Source organism: Talpa occidentalis, unplaced genomic scaffold (assembly GCF_014898055.3).
Source record: "Talpa occidentalis isolate TD23 unplaced genomic scaffold, MPIMG_talOcc4v2.1 talOcc4.15, whole genome shotgun sequence".
In the NCBI taxonomy this organism is placed as follows: domain Eukaryota; kingdom Metazoa; phylum Chordata; class Mammalia; order Eulipotyphla; family Talpidae; genus Talpa; species Talpa occidentalis.
Window position 1 is genome coordinate 63,439,892 of NW_023601543.1, and position 14,235 is coordinate 63,454,126.

Below are 14,235 nucleotides of genomic sequence, written 5' to 3' on the forward strand. Positions count from 1 at the left end.
TTTATTCCTATATAGTCTCCATTTCATGCACCCTGCTTTTTGTTTCCTTTTGATCTTCATATTAGACTCTTTCTTCAAATACTGATTCTTAACTTGCTGTTCTTATTTAAAAGTGAGACTTGTTGACTCTGTCTTCATTGCAGGATAATCTGCTTGGGCCTTTTCTTTGGGTAGCTCCTAGTGTCAGTACTTTAGATCTAATTTTGTTGGGTTGGTGTGACTACCAAGAGAAGCATATCAAGGTGTCCTGCATAGATGGTGCTTTGGTAAATAAATAAGAGACGGGAACTAGCATCCTCAACATTCAATATGTAAACTTTACCCTCCATTTTTAATATGGTACCTCTTCTCTTAATTGATCTTAGCATGTCCTCAAAGTCTAAGATCCTCCACCAGTGTAGTAGAAATCAATCTAACCCAATGAGAATGATTAAAGGACCTGGGAAGACTTAAGTGTCTCCTTTTTTTTTTTTTTTTTTTTTTTAAGATTTATTTATTTATGCATTTGAGAGCTGGGGTAAAGGCCAGGGTGCGGGGGGTGAGAGGATTCACCAGAGACAGAGTGGGGAACAGAACAGTCAAACTGACTCAAATACACTACTGAGGGGAGCAGTGGGTGAGACAGGACAGGTCTGCTGTGCCATGTGGGTAGCTCTGTGGCCGGCTGTGATTGAACTCATGCTGCAGGGGCTGCAGATAGCTTCACAGTGCTGTGCTTAACTCCTTGTACCACCAGGGAGGCCCTTAAAGAGACTTTTACCCTGTCTTGTTTTTAGAGGTGCCAGGATGTACTTTTTTCTTCAGATTTTGCTAGCACAATACTTCTCAGTTGATTGGATGTTTTATCTTAGCTTTTTTTTTTTTTGGTGGTTAACTGCTTTCCTTAATTTCCCCTCTTCTCTCAAAATTATCTTTTTCAGGTTGTGCTAATAATAAAAGCCATTTGTCAAACACATTTCAGACATGACATATGTTTTTATTTTCTGTTAAAGTATTCTAAAGTGATTAAAAATATCTTTAGTAAGATGTTTTTACTAAAGTTAGGTAAAATAATCTAAATTGTACCTGTTTATATCCATAGACATTCCTGAATATGTTTGTTGACAGCAATCAGGATGCTCGAAGAAGGTCTGTGAATGAGGATGATAATCCCCCTTCTCCCATAGGAGGAGATATGATGGATTCTTTAATCTCACAGATCCAGCCACCACCCCAGCAACAGGTGATGTTTAACTGAAATTCCCAGTGGTATCACGTATGTGTAACTTAACCGGTTCAATAGGTAACTGGGCTTCTTTGTTGGAAGGTGAGGCAGTGCTTGGTCAGACCAAGGTGCTCAGGAAATCTATATGAAATAACAGTGACAGAGGGAAGTGAATAATATCAGAAATAGCACTGTCCATGTCAGAAATAGCATAAACATCACACTCATGCACTTAAAATCATGTCATTTGATCAACCATGTGATCACTAAAGAAGATATCCAAATGATCAGTAAGCACAGAAAAGATGCTCGACATTATTTGGCATCCCAGAAACACAAACTAAAACCACAGTGAGTTGGTCCTCCATACCCACAAAAATGGCTTTAAGGAAAAAATTGATAATCCTTGTCAACATTTGGTATTAGGAGCAACTCTCATTTACTGCTGGGGTACAGGTATCTTGCAGTGGTGTTTATCCATGTTCCAGAGTGCTAAAGCTGAGCATTATGCATACCCAAGATTCAACAGTTTTATTCTTAGGCATATATGCAACAGAAATGCATCACAAACAGAAGAATGTTCATAACAACATTCTTTATCCATAATAATGATATAACATTATCCAAAAATTTATAAACACAAAAATATTCAACAACAGTAGAATGAGTGAATAAATTAGGGTATAGTCATACATTGAGATACTTTACAGAAATGAATAAAGAAATGACTGTTACATGGAACATGATAAATTTCACTGACATGCTGTTCAGCAAAAGAAGCCAGACACTGTTGAATACATTCAGTATTCATAGACATTCAAAAAAATGGGCAGAACTAACCTTGAATGATAGAAGTCAGAATAGTGCTTACCTTTGGGGAGGCAACAAAAAATAGACTTGGGAGGTGTATGAGGGAGGCCTCTGTAATGTCTTCAGTATCTTGATTTTTGTGGCAGTTACATTTGCAAAAATTCGTAAAGACTCTACATTTAAGATTTGTATACTTTATTCTGTGTGATTTGTACCTCAATTAAAAGAATAGACAAGGAAGGATTATATCGTCTTAGGTTTTTCATTACTGGACATGAGGGTAGGTAAAGATGAGAGGAGGTCATATTGAACTATCATTTTATTGACTCAAACTCAGCGAGATATAAGGTGCATTTTTTTTAATGTACTGCTAAGAAAGTAAAAATCACTTCTAATTAAAAATGATATGACATGACTTGAAAGACACCTGATTTCAGAGATGTTAGAATATGGGGAGAAATTTCTTCAAATCAGTGAAATAGTAGCTAAGTGATAGAGATAAATCAGTGATAATGGTAGATAAAATGAACAAAAAACATCTGTAGGGATATAAGTGATGGTATTGTAAGGTCAGGAATGAGTATGTTGCTATTTAAAACATTTTAAAAGAGCTTTTAAAAACTTGTGGTATTGATGTGTATTTTGCGCATTTTCATACCTCATATTTCTTATTTGGTAACCAATGAAGTATGTAAATGTTAGCATTAGCTATTTACTGGGAAAACCACACACTCATCCTGTACGTATGGATGGCCATTTAAACAAAATTTAATTTCTTCTCAGCCATTTCCAAAGCAGCCCGGATCATCAGGCGCTTATCCTCTTACTTCGCCCCCTACATCTTATCACAGTACAGTTAACCAGTCTCCTTCTATGATGCATACACCCTCTCCAGGTAAGATATTACTTGTTCTCTTGTCTTGTTCAACTTTCAAATTCAAAACACACACACACACACACACATACACACATACACACAGAGATATATCTGACAGAAATATCTGCCTTTGACTAGATATTTGCCATTCATTCATTATGGCATGACTGTGAATCTGTATTGATGGTTCAAGAGCACCTTTGAAAGGTTTGAATTAAGCAGAAGTACCATCACACTCAGCAGAAATGCCAATGACAACCTGATCTATGTCAGAGGTCAACAAACTAAGGCCTGTGAGCCAGGTCCTGCCCACCACCTGATTTTGTAAATAAGTTTGCTTGAAACACAAGCATACCTATTTATGTAGTATATCTAGTAGTATATACTAACAGGTAAGTATATAGTGCTCACTGCGTGCCAAGCCCTATTCTAAGCACTTTACCCATTTAACCTCCCTAGCAAACCCATAGCATCGGTCCTATCATTATCCCCATTTTATAGAGAAAGAAATTAAATCTCTTGTCCAGGTCATATAACTAAATATGTAAATGTAACACTTAAAGGTAAATAAAGTTGATGAACATATTTATTGAGTGTAAGGCACTATATTAGGTAATAGAACATAAAAGATAGAAATTCTCTTACATAGTGGTAGAGCATTTGAAACCTGCTGATAGTGAAAATAGTTATGGTAATGTAGGAAGTATTTTAATGTTGCATTTATTCATAGTTTTGGTACCCATGGTTTCCTCTTTCTTAATCCTAAAATAAAAACTAGCCCTGTGGCTAAATGCCTTCTTTAAGCTTGTATCTCCCAGTTTTCTAGATCTCCCCTATAGGACTTGCCCCTGAACTTGAATCCAGTATTTTCCAGCTGTCTTTTCAGCATTTCCATGTCTAATCAACATCTGAAACTCAGCATGGCCAAAACTAAACTCCTGACCACTGCCCCTCCCTGCCCTCTGAAACCTCAACTCTGTGCTGCTCCTCCCACAGATGCCCCATCTGAGTAAATAGCAGCCCCTTCCTTCATGCTACTTGGGCCAAAGTTGTTAAGAGTCATGTTGAACTCCTCTCTCTCTCCCACCCATATTCATTTAGTTACCAAAGACTGACAGCTTTCTTCAGAATTTATCCAGAATCTAACCACTGTTCTCCATCACTAACTATCTCTCATCTGAATTATTGCAGTTGTCTCTAACCAGTATCCTGCCCCTGCCCCCTGCCCTTGTCCTGTCCTTGTCCCCTGCCTATAGTCACACAGCAGCTAGAGTGTTCCTTCTAGAACAGAAGTTCATGACCCCTGCTACCAACTGCAATGGCCTCCCATCTTATTGAAGGCAAACACTAAGTTGTTAGAGCGATCTGTAAGTCCCATGGCTTCTGGGACCACCCCCCCATCTCTGAACTCATCTCCTCCTATTCCCCCCCTCTCATGCTGTCCTAGCCACAGTGGCCTCCCCCTGTTACTTATAACTGCTGCCACCTTTGAGGCCTTTGCATTAGCTTTTCTGTTTGCCTGGAATATCTTATCCCATAGATATCCACGGGCTTTAACCTTTACTTTCTTCATGTCAGCCTACCTGTCCCCTTCTTAGAGAGGTCTTCTCTGGTTGATTTTATATAAATAACTGCACCCACCTCTACCACTACATGATATTTGACCATTACCTTGCCCTGTTTTTCCCCATAGCACTGATACATGTCTTTCTCATCCTACTAGAATATAAGCTCCATGAGGGCAGGAATTTTTGTCTCTTTGTTGATTGCTACATCCCCAGTACCTAGAACAGTGCTTGGCATGAAGTTGACATTTATGCCTACTTGTTGAATGAATGAATAAAGGGTACACTGGATGTTAATAAAGAAAAAAAAAACTCAGTCAATATAAGAGCTAGAAATTGGGCCCCATGGAATTGATTTCTCCTTTATAATAATGAAAGCCTTCCAGTCTTCCTTTGTGCTATTTATGGGAACTTTACTGACTTGTTCCTTTAGTCTGTAGAGTCTTAACTTAGAGTTCTTAGGCAGGACATAATATGTGTCCTGCAAGATCATCTGTAATTATTTTCCTTTATTAGGAAATCTGCATGCTGCCAACTCCCCCAGTGGGGCTTTGAGAGCCCCATCACCAGCGTCATTTGTTCCAACTCCTCCCCCATCCTCACATGGAATCTCAATAGGACCAGGGGCCAGTTTTGCTAGTCCTCATGGTGAGTCCATACATGGCATTTGTGATAGCAATAAGAGTTTGACATGAAAGTAACTTTTAAAAATATTTTCCTATAGCAAAAGAAAATAGTTCTTCCTAACCCCACCACGCAGAAATCTACCAATTAGCCTGCTTTGGGTTTTGGGCTTTCCCTTCCTCACTTCTCCTCACCCTCCCTTGCTCTTCCTGTCACCCCCTGCTTGCCTACCTGCTAGTATCCCTGTTGTTCTTGCTTGTTCTTTGCTTGTCTGCTTGCCTCCCAACTCAAACTCCCTCTCCATCCCCCCAAATAGGGACCCTATTGAATGTGTTGTTTGACCATTGAATTTTTTAACCTTTTAACTCAAAAGTTCTATTTTGAATTGGTTCAAATAGATAATGAATAGCAGAGGTTGCTAGTGAAATGTTTCCTTTCTATCCCACCTACCACCTAGTTCTCCGTAGAGGCAGTCATAGTGCTGTCTCATGTTTTCTTCCAGAAACGTTTCACGCATCCACAGGCACATACATGTGAATTGTTTTACACACATGGCAGCATACCGTAATGGTGTTGAGTGCCTAACTTTTTTTCACTCAGTGTATCATAAATACCATGCCAAATCAGAACATAAAGAGCTTCTTCAGTTTTTAGAGCTGTGTAGCATCTGTGATTTTACTTTTTACTATTAGCATTTACAGAAACATTTCTGTCAATAAAAACTACGTTGTCATATTAAATGACTTCATATTATGACCTTGTCTGGGCATACCATCATTTAACTGCTCCCCTATTATGCATTTAAATGTTTCCATTTTTTTTTCACAATTAAACCTGTCATCTTTGCTCACATCCGTGATTATTTCCTTAGGTAAGTTCCTAGAAGTGGAATTGCTGTCTCAAAGGGTTTGAGAAATGCTAAAGCTTTCGAAACATTGCAAATTGCTCACCTGAAAGGCTGTACCAATTTCTTCTAGCATCATACAAGAATGTCTGTTTTCCTGCATCATTGTCAACGTGGGGTATTATGATTTGGAAAAATCTTGGTCATTTTGATAGGTGAAAAATGGTATCTTACGGTTTAATGTACATGTCTTTTATTAGTGAAGTTGAACCTTTTTTTAAAAATGTTCATTGGTCTTTAGTGTTTATTAGTTTATGTTTTTATAGTTATTAGTTTATATTCTTTGCCTGTGATCTTGTGTATTTTCTTAGCAATTTGTAAGACTTCTAAATAAGGACCATTTACTCTCTGACATAGGGTGGAAGTATTTTATTAGATTGTCATTTGGTTGCAAAGGTATAAATAATATGTTGAAAATATTTGCAGAATGAAATTCAAATATCAAATTGTTCAGGAAGTTGCTGCTGTGAAAACTTGATTCTTGGTTCATTTCCTAATCAGTTTGTCCTTCACTAAATAGGTTGGAAAATTTCCCTCTCCTCAGCCTTCTCTTAGTAAATACAAACATAATTTGTTAGGGTTAGTTTAAAAGTAGATTTCTGCCCCTGCAGGAGCTTTGAGAATTTTTTTCTTCATATTTTCAAACATACAGTAGGTTTGTTACATATCACACATGTTGGAGTTTGCATGAAGGTAAATTTCATCTTTTCTTAATTTTTATTTTCTTAATGCTTGTTTAAAAAGTATATAAGCTATGCAAAATATAAATTTGTGTATGCCACATTAAGATGCACCACGCTTCAGTGAACTATCTATTGAATGAAGCAAAATTATCACCATTGAAGGATCTGAATGCTGTCGAATATTTTTGTTATTAAAATACAGGTTTTGAAAATCATTTGTTGACTTGTTTATAGGAACTCTGGACCCTAGTTCTCCATACACTATGGTGTCGCCAAGTGGACGAGTAGGGAACTGGCCAGGATCTCCTCAAGTGTCCGGCCCCTCACCAGCAACACGCATGCCTGGAATGTCACCAGCCAATCCATCACTACATTCTCCGGTTCCTGATGCTTCTCATTCCCCTAGAGCTGGAACTAGTGAGTGTCAGCAACATTTTTTTTTTTTTTTTTATTTTAAGATTTATTTATTTCTTATTTATACAAGCACTGGGTACAGTCAGAAGCGCGGGAGGGTGAGAGAATTCACCAGAGCCAGAGCGGGGAGCAGAGCAGGCAGAAGGACCGAAGTACACTGCTGAGGGGAGCAGCGGGCGGCAGGAGAGGTCTGCGCGCCATGTGGGACCCTCCTCAGGTGGCCGGGGAGCAGCCGGGGATCGAACTGGCGCTGCAGAGGCTGCGGGCAGCTTCGCAACCCAGCGCTCAACCGCTGCGCCACCGGGGAGGCCCATCATTTTTATGTTCACTTTTAGTATAACCAGTGGATGACCTATTTAACTCCATCCTCACATTTGAAAGTCATGACCTACTTGTCGAATGGGGAGATTTAATTACTCAAACTTCTATCCACTTAATAAATAGGCCAACAATAGGTAATTTACAAAGTGAGGCAAAAATGTAGGAATGTCTTTGAGTTAAGTCCTAATACCTCTGTTATGACTAACTTAGCTGTAATACTAGAACTTAGCTGCAATACTAGAACTCTAAAGAGACCTAAAATTAACTGACAAGATTATGCAAATTAATATAGAAGAGAAGAATTGTACAAACATGTCTGCTTTTGCTGTGTGGCTTTCAGTGACTTAAAGTAATAATCATATATTAGCTCACCATTCTTCCAGTTGGCAATTTGGGCTGAGCCAGTTGTGTAATTCTTTCAGGCTTTGCTGGGCACTCTCATGCTTCTATAGTCAGTTCCTTTGTTGATTGGGGCCTGGCTGGTCTATGATGGCCCCAGCTGTCATAGTACACTCTCTGCTCCATGTATTCTCATACTTGATCATGGGCTTTGTTCACCTGAAGTTGGACAAGGTTCTAAGACAGTGAGTGAAAGCCTAGGCTTGCAACCGGCACTGTGTCACTTCCACCACATTCTGTAAGCCACGACAAGTGGTAAGGCCAGCCTAGATTCCAGGTAGAAAAATAGACCACTTCGAAGGAGTTACTGCAAAGTCAGATTGCAAAGGATGTGGCTGCAGGGAAGAGAATAACTACAGCCATTTTTGCTACCACAAAGCTAATAGATAATTGCTACACCACAGGAGTAACTGAAACAGTACAGATTGCTTTAGAATATCAAATACTTGAAATTAAAGCAACATAGGGAACAGTGAGTGTGTATTTATAAATGAAATGACATGTTTTCCTTCCAAAAAGGTTCCCAAATGATGCCAACAAACATGCCTCCGCCTCGTAAACTACCTCAGCGCCCCTGGGCGGCCTCCATACCCACCATCCTCACTCACAGTGCCTTGAACATTTTACTGCTGCCCTCTCCAACGCCAGGCCTCGTGCCTGGCCTCGCAGGTAGCTACCTTTGTTCTCCACTTGAGAGATTCCTTGGATCAGTCATCATGAGGCGACACCTTCAAAGAATTATTCAACAAGAAACGGTATATATACTTATTGAATTCATAAGTAGAGATTGTCAAGGGTGGTGTTAAGTTTCCCCATAGAATAGGATCTGAACAAAAGTGCCATTGCCTCACCTCCTGTAACCAACTTGTTAAAATTGTGTTTGGTGCCCTGCCCTAGTATTAAAAATAGAGCCCACTCTTTTCTTTTCCATCCTTACATTAATATATTCCTACATATTTTAGTTTGCTGTGTTGTGGCTACTATGAACCTGAAAATGGGTCCCCACAGTATAGGACAAGTGCACCCAGGATGATAACAGCATATGAGTAACTATTTGCCCTCTAGAATGCACTTGTAGCAGACTTGACTTTGAATCTGAGTCTCCACTGAAATAAAATTATGATCATAAGCTTGAAAGCTGCTTTTTAAATATATAAACAAGTGAATTGATTTAAAACCTTCATAGGAAAAAAGAAGAACCTATCTTGTGGTAATACTCTTAGGAAATAGTTCAGAGTTGAGAGTACCAGTTCTGGTCTCAAGTTGCCCGAGTTTGTAGTCAGGCCATGCCACCTGCTAATATGAGCTTGGGCAAATTCCTTCACCTTCGTGATGATAGGAAATAGTCATATCTACCTAACTCATAGCAGTTGTGGCAATTTGAGATATTTCATAAAAAGCCCTTATCTTAGCATATCTGGCTATTCAACACATATTGGTTATTTGTAATTGTTATTATTGATACATGTTTGTGTTCATGAGGTAGTCAGAGTGGTGAATGTTTAAAATATTCACTCCACATACAGCAGCAAGCTTCTTTGCAAAGTTTATATTCATATTTGAAAAAAATAAATTTAACATAAATTGACTAAATTAGTATTTAAAATGGTAATCATCAAACCTGTGATCTAGCCTCACCTCTACCACTTACATACCATGTAAGCTTTCAGCTCTTTGAACCTCCTTATGCTCATCTACCTAATCAACATGTTAGGCTAGAATCCAGTCAACTGTGGGCCAGAGCAGCCCAGTCCTACCTACCACTTGTTTTTGTAAAAAAAGAAAAACACCTTAAAAAACCTTTCACTGGAACACAGCCACACCTATTCATTTACATATTGTCTGCGGCTGCTTTCAGCTACAGTGCTGTCATAGAGTGGTTGTGATAGAGAGGATATACCTCATAGAGCCTGAAATAATTATTCTCTAACCCTTTACAAAACAAGTTTGCTTATCACTGGGCACCAATCACAATAAGGCACCAATCACAATTTAACATTTTATAATTGTCCTCTTCTTTTTTTCTAATGTGCCAGTTTAAAAAAAAATCTCATTGTGGAAAACTTTAAGCATATATAAAAGTAGAGAAAATAGTATAACAAACTCTATATTCTTGTAACTCATCTTCAACAATGAACTCATGAAATACTGTTTCATCTATAGCTCTTCCCCCTACATTGTTTGACAGCAAATCCCAGGCTTTTCCTCCATAAATACAGTTTCTTTTCTATCACGTACCTAGTTGGTATCCACATTTCCCAAGTTGTCCCAGTTTTTATGCTCTGAATCAGAAACCAAATAAATTTTTATTTTTTTAATCCCTTTCAAGATATAGGTTCCCCATCCATTTCTCCTTACATGGTTTATTTGTCAAAGAAACAAAGTTGTTTGCCTTATAGAGAACCTCTCATTCTAGTTGCATCTCATGGGAACAATTAACCTACTCTTTGACCCCCACAATTATGTAATATTGATTAGTCTTATGGATCTGACTACTGAGTTCAGGATCAAGTTTGTTGTTTTGCAAGACTACCATAGGTGATGTTAGGTTCTTCTACTCAGAGACACATAATATTTGATTGCCTTTCTTTCCCATGTTGTTAGCAGTTATTGGTGTTCAGTGCCTAGATACCTTTCAATACTAGATACCAAACAATACCTTTGTTTTGGAACAGTTATCAACATAGTTGTTTTCCTTTGAAACAATTCTCTAGGTAATGTTTTCATTTTCTCTGTCTTAGATGTTGTCTCATGTTGGTTTGATGCATCCTTCTTGTCTTGCAGCTACAATTGATAAATTCCAATGAACCCGGAGTGATCATGTTTAAGACTGATGCGCTGAAATGCAGAGTAGCCCTTAGTCCCAAAACCAACCAAACACTTCAGCTAAAAGTGACACCTGAAAATGCAGGACAGTGGAAACCTGATGAACTTCAAGTTTTAGAGAAATTCTTTGAAACAAGAGTATGTATTTATTAATACATAATTTTAATATAATCAATGAAACAGAAGAGCCATGGTAGAGAAGACTAACTTGATTTATTTATTCCTGTAGGTTGCAGGACCGCCATTTAAAGCCAATACTTTAATAGCCTTCACCAAGTTGTTAGGAGCTCCTACACACATCCTCAGGGACTGTGTGCATATTATGAAGCTAGAGCTGGTAAGTTACAGAGAAACGTACTTTTATAGCAAGGTCTGTTTGAGGAGATTGGAGTTAATGGAGCACTGTTTGTTGGTTTTCATCCATTCATGTGTCTCTATTTTTTTCTTAATTTTAATTTAAATTTTATTTGTCTTTGTAGAAGAAACACAGTCCTCTTGTATCTTTGAATTTATACCGAGATGATACAGAGGGAAAATTCCCATCCATCCCTAAGTCATCTGGTCCCTCTCCCCAAAGGCAGCCGGAATTGCCACTGGCTTGCCTATTATAAAAGCATAACGTATAATATACTTTTCCTACTCCCAGGTAATGAAATAATTTTCCCGTAGTTTCTTCCAAAGCTGTTGAGGATTCATTTTTTAATTATTTGAATTGTTGATCCCTTTTAAATATATTGGTGTCAAATGGGAAGTATGGATTCAACTTTTTCACATGTTCCCACTTGCCCTAGTAACCATTTATGAAAAATCTGCCATCTCTGGAAGATTTTCACTCTTCTTTCCTATGAAAGCATACAATTACATAGATGGAATCCAGGTTGCAGTTGAGTGTATTTTTCCAGTCTTACAATAGTTCTTTCACTTTAATATTTCTGGTATTATTTGGGGTAATTCCAAATGCCTCCTTTTTCAGTTGGTGTCTTACTAATATTGGAATAACAATATTCCTTTGCTAATAGTCTCAACATTTGACTTCTGCTCTGATGATCTATAGGAAACATTGTTTTTGTCAAAAAGAAATCCACTTGCGTTTTTAAAGGAGTAAATATGTAGCTAAAAAAGCATCAGTGGATGTAACTTATTAACACAGTTTAACTAGTTTGTTTTAGAGGAGAACTTGGAAATGGGACTGGGAGGCCTAGATTGGCACCACTTAAGAAAGCCCCTAAATTTCAGGTGTTGGTCCTTGTTTGGAGGGAGAGCGAGTATGACCATGCTCTAAGACATTTGTCTGGTAGTGATATAAAGATGGACTGACAAGAGAGGCAGCTACTATAAGGGACCATTAGGGGGCCACAGACAAGTAATAAAGCCCTGAGTTTGGTGACATCAGTGAAAAGAGAGGAAGGAAAAGGAATAGATGTCAGAGACACTGAGGAGGCCTTGGGAATTAAAGAGGGAGGGGAGGAAGAGGAGCATGTTAAACCTAGAGTGGATTTTTCAGTTGGTAACTACTTGCATATACATCCTTCAGAAAAGTATAGGTCACCAACTTTGTTCTGTTGCTAATGAGTATAAAATAAAATTCTGTCTAACCTTTCAGATTGGTATACTAGAATATAAACATTCATATGAGTTTATCATGATTTTTTTCCCCCCAAAATAGTTCCCTGACCAGGCAACACAGCTTAAATGGAATGTTCAGTTCTGCTTAACGATCCCTCCCAGCGCACCGCCAATTGCACCTCCTGGGACGCCTGCTGTGGTGCTGAAATCCAAAATGCTATTTTTTGTAAGTACCACCCCAACGTGTGTGTGTGCAGAACTTCTGAGGAAAAAGACATGTGAGGCTAATAGAGCAACTTTTGGATAACTGCCGAAGTTACCTGTTGCTGCCAAATATAAGCCCACATTCTTAAATTGCCAATTTAGACTTCATGTAATTCTGGTTCCTTTAGGAATAACAGAAATTTATTCAGCTACTTAGTTGTGTGACCATTGCATCTTAATCACAATGTTCAGTTGTTAATTTGTCACTTTTCTTGTCATATTTAATTTTTTTTGCTTGATGTATCTTATTCTGACAGTAGAGTAAATGATGGTACCTTTGATCAATTTAGACAAATGTTTTATTTTCTTACTATGTGTTTATTCTCTTTGTGTGTTTACAGCTTCAACTAACTCAGAAAACGTCAGTCCCTCCCCAAGAACCTGTTAGTATTATAGTTCCCATCATTTATGACATGGCTTCAGGCACAACCCAGCAGGCAGACATTCCCAGACAGCAGAACTCTTCTGTTGCTGCTCCCATGATGGTCAGCAACATTCTGAAGAGATTTGCAGAGATGAACCCACCACGACAAGGTACATGACCAGTAGATGGTATTTTCTTGCATATATGTTGTAAAAGTTATTATGTGAGAGATTGTTCCTCTCCCCTCTCCCCTCCTGACCCACCATACCCGCCAATCCTAGTAATAGAGCTCTGGTTGGCCATGGCCCTCAATGTCTGCCTGTCGCTTTCTTCCTTTCTCATACTGGTTCTTCATTTTTGTCCATGTCTCTGCTACCTGGATTTTAATTTTGTTAGTGATTTACTGTTGAGACTGACCCAGTTGCTAATGCCAGAAGCTTGTATTTATAGTACACATTGCCACAAAGCCCTAGGTTAGGATGATAGAATTTTCCATGGCTGTGAATTCTTGCCCTACCATTGATACCTGCCACTCTGTATATCACCAAGTGGAAATGCATGTTGGTTTCTTATATTTCATGGTTCAATCATGAATAGAAAAATATCATTCAAAGTTCTGTATCTTCTAAATGTTTTGTGAAGAATAAAAGCTGATACAAATGGCATCACTGCTTTTTGGGCTTCTTATGTAAGTGTCAGGCGGGTGCAAGTGAACCTTTTCGCCAAGTGCACAATGAAGCTCTCAACCTGAACATTTTCAAGGAAACCAGACTGTTTCTGGCAGATAAACAAGGCCCCTTCAATAGAGTAGTAGCCTTCATTTACACATAACTCCTGGCAGTGCTAAATTTTTGGTTACAAAACATTAAGCTCGACAAGGGGAACTTTTCTTCCATTTTGCTTATTTCTAATATTAAGGATATTAAATAAAATTTTGCTTATTTCTAATATTAGGGAAGTCCTCTACCTTTCTATTTAATACAGCATAACAGATAACAATTATGTTTTTAAATGAGGGAAAGTTGTTCTCTGAAACAATTTTAGATAACACCATGTCAGCATTTTACTGGAAACAGGAATCATGGGAGAAGTTCTGTTTTTAGCTATTGTTTCCCCATATTGTATGCACAGGCAAGTTCTCAAGTGTAGTTTATAAGGAATGCACTGGGCAGTAGAGAAGGGTGTGCTGCTTTTGTTGTAATAATTCTTCCACTTCTTACGATTTTCTGCTTTCATCCTTTGACTTATCTCTTCTTTCAGCGACAAATAGGTCCTAAAGATTCAAAGTTTAAAGCTATCAGAATTTTCAAAATTGTGGTCTAGTAGAACTCTGATAATAAGCACCATTCCTTCACAAGCAGATGACCACCATTATCGTGTCTTGTGGGAATTTAAAATTAAAAGGAAAGAATGT

General features: G+C 38.3%; 1 protein-coding gene across 1 annotated transcript in view; it reads left to right on the forward strand.

Moving 5' to 3' along the window:
- Window positions 1–14,235, forward strand: part of MED14 (mediator complex subunit 14) — a 70,832-nt gene that overhangs the window by 53,008 nt on the left and 3,589 nt on the right. Inside the window, 9 exon segments of the mRNA XM_037511682.2 lie at window positions 1,082–1,222; window positions 2,798–2,909; window positions 4,973–5,104; window positions 6,902–7,084; window positions 8,321–8,556; window positions 10,586–10,765; window positions 10,857–10,964; window positions 12,294–12,419; window positions 12,799–12,991. Of these exon segments, the coding sequence (XP_037367579.1) occupies window positions 1,082–1,222; window positions 2,798–2,909; window positions 4,973–5,104; window positions 6,902–7,084; window positions 8,321–8,556; window positions 10,586–10,765; window positions 10,857–10,964; window positions 12,294–12,419; window positions 12,799–12,991 (1,411 nt within the window).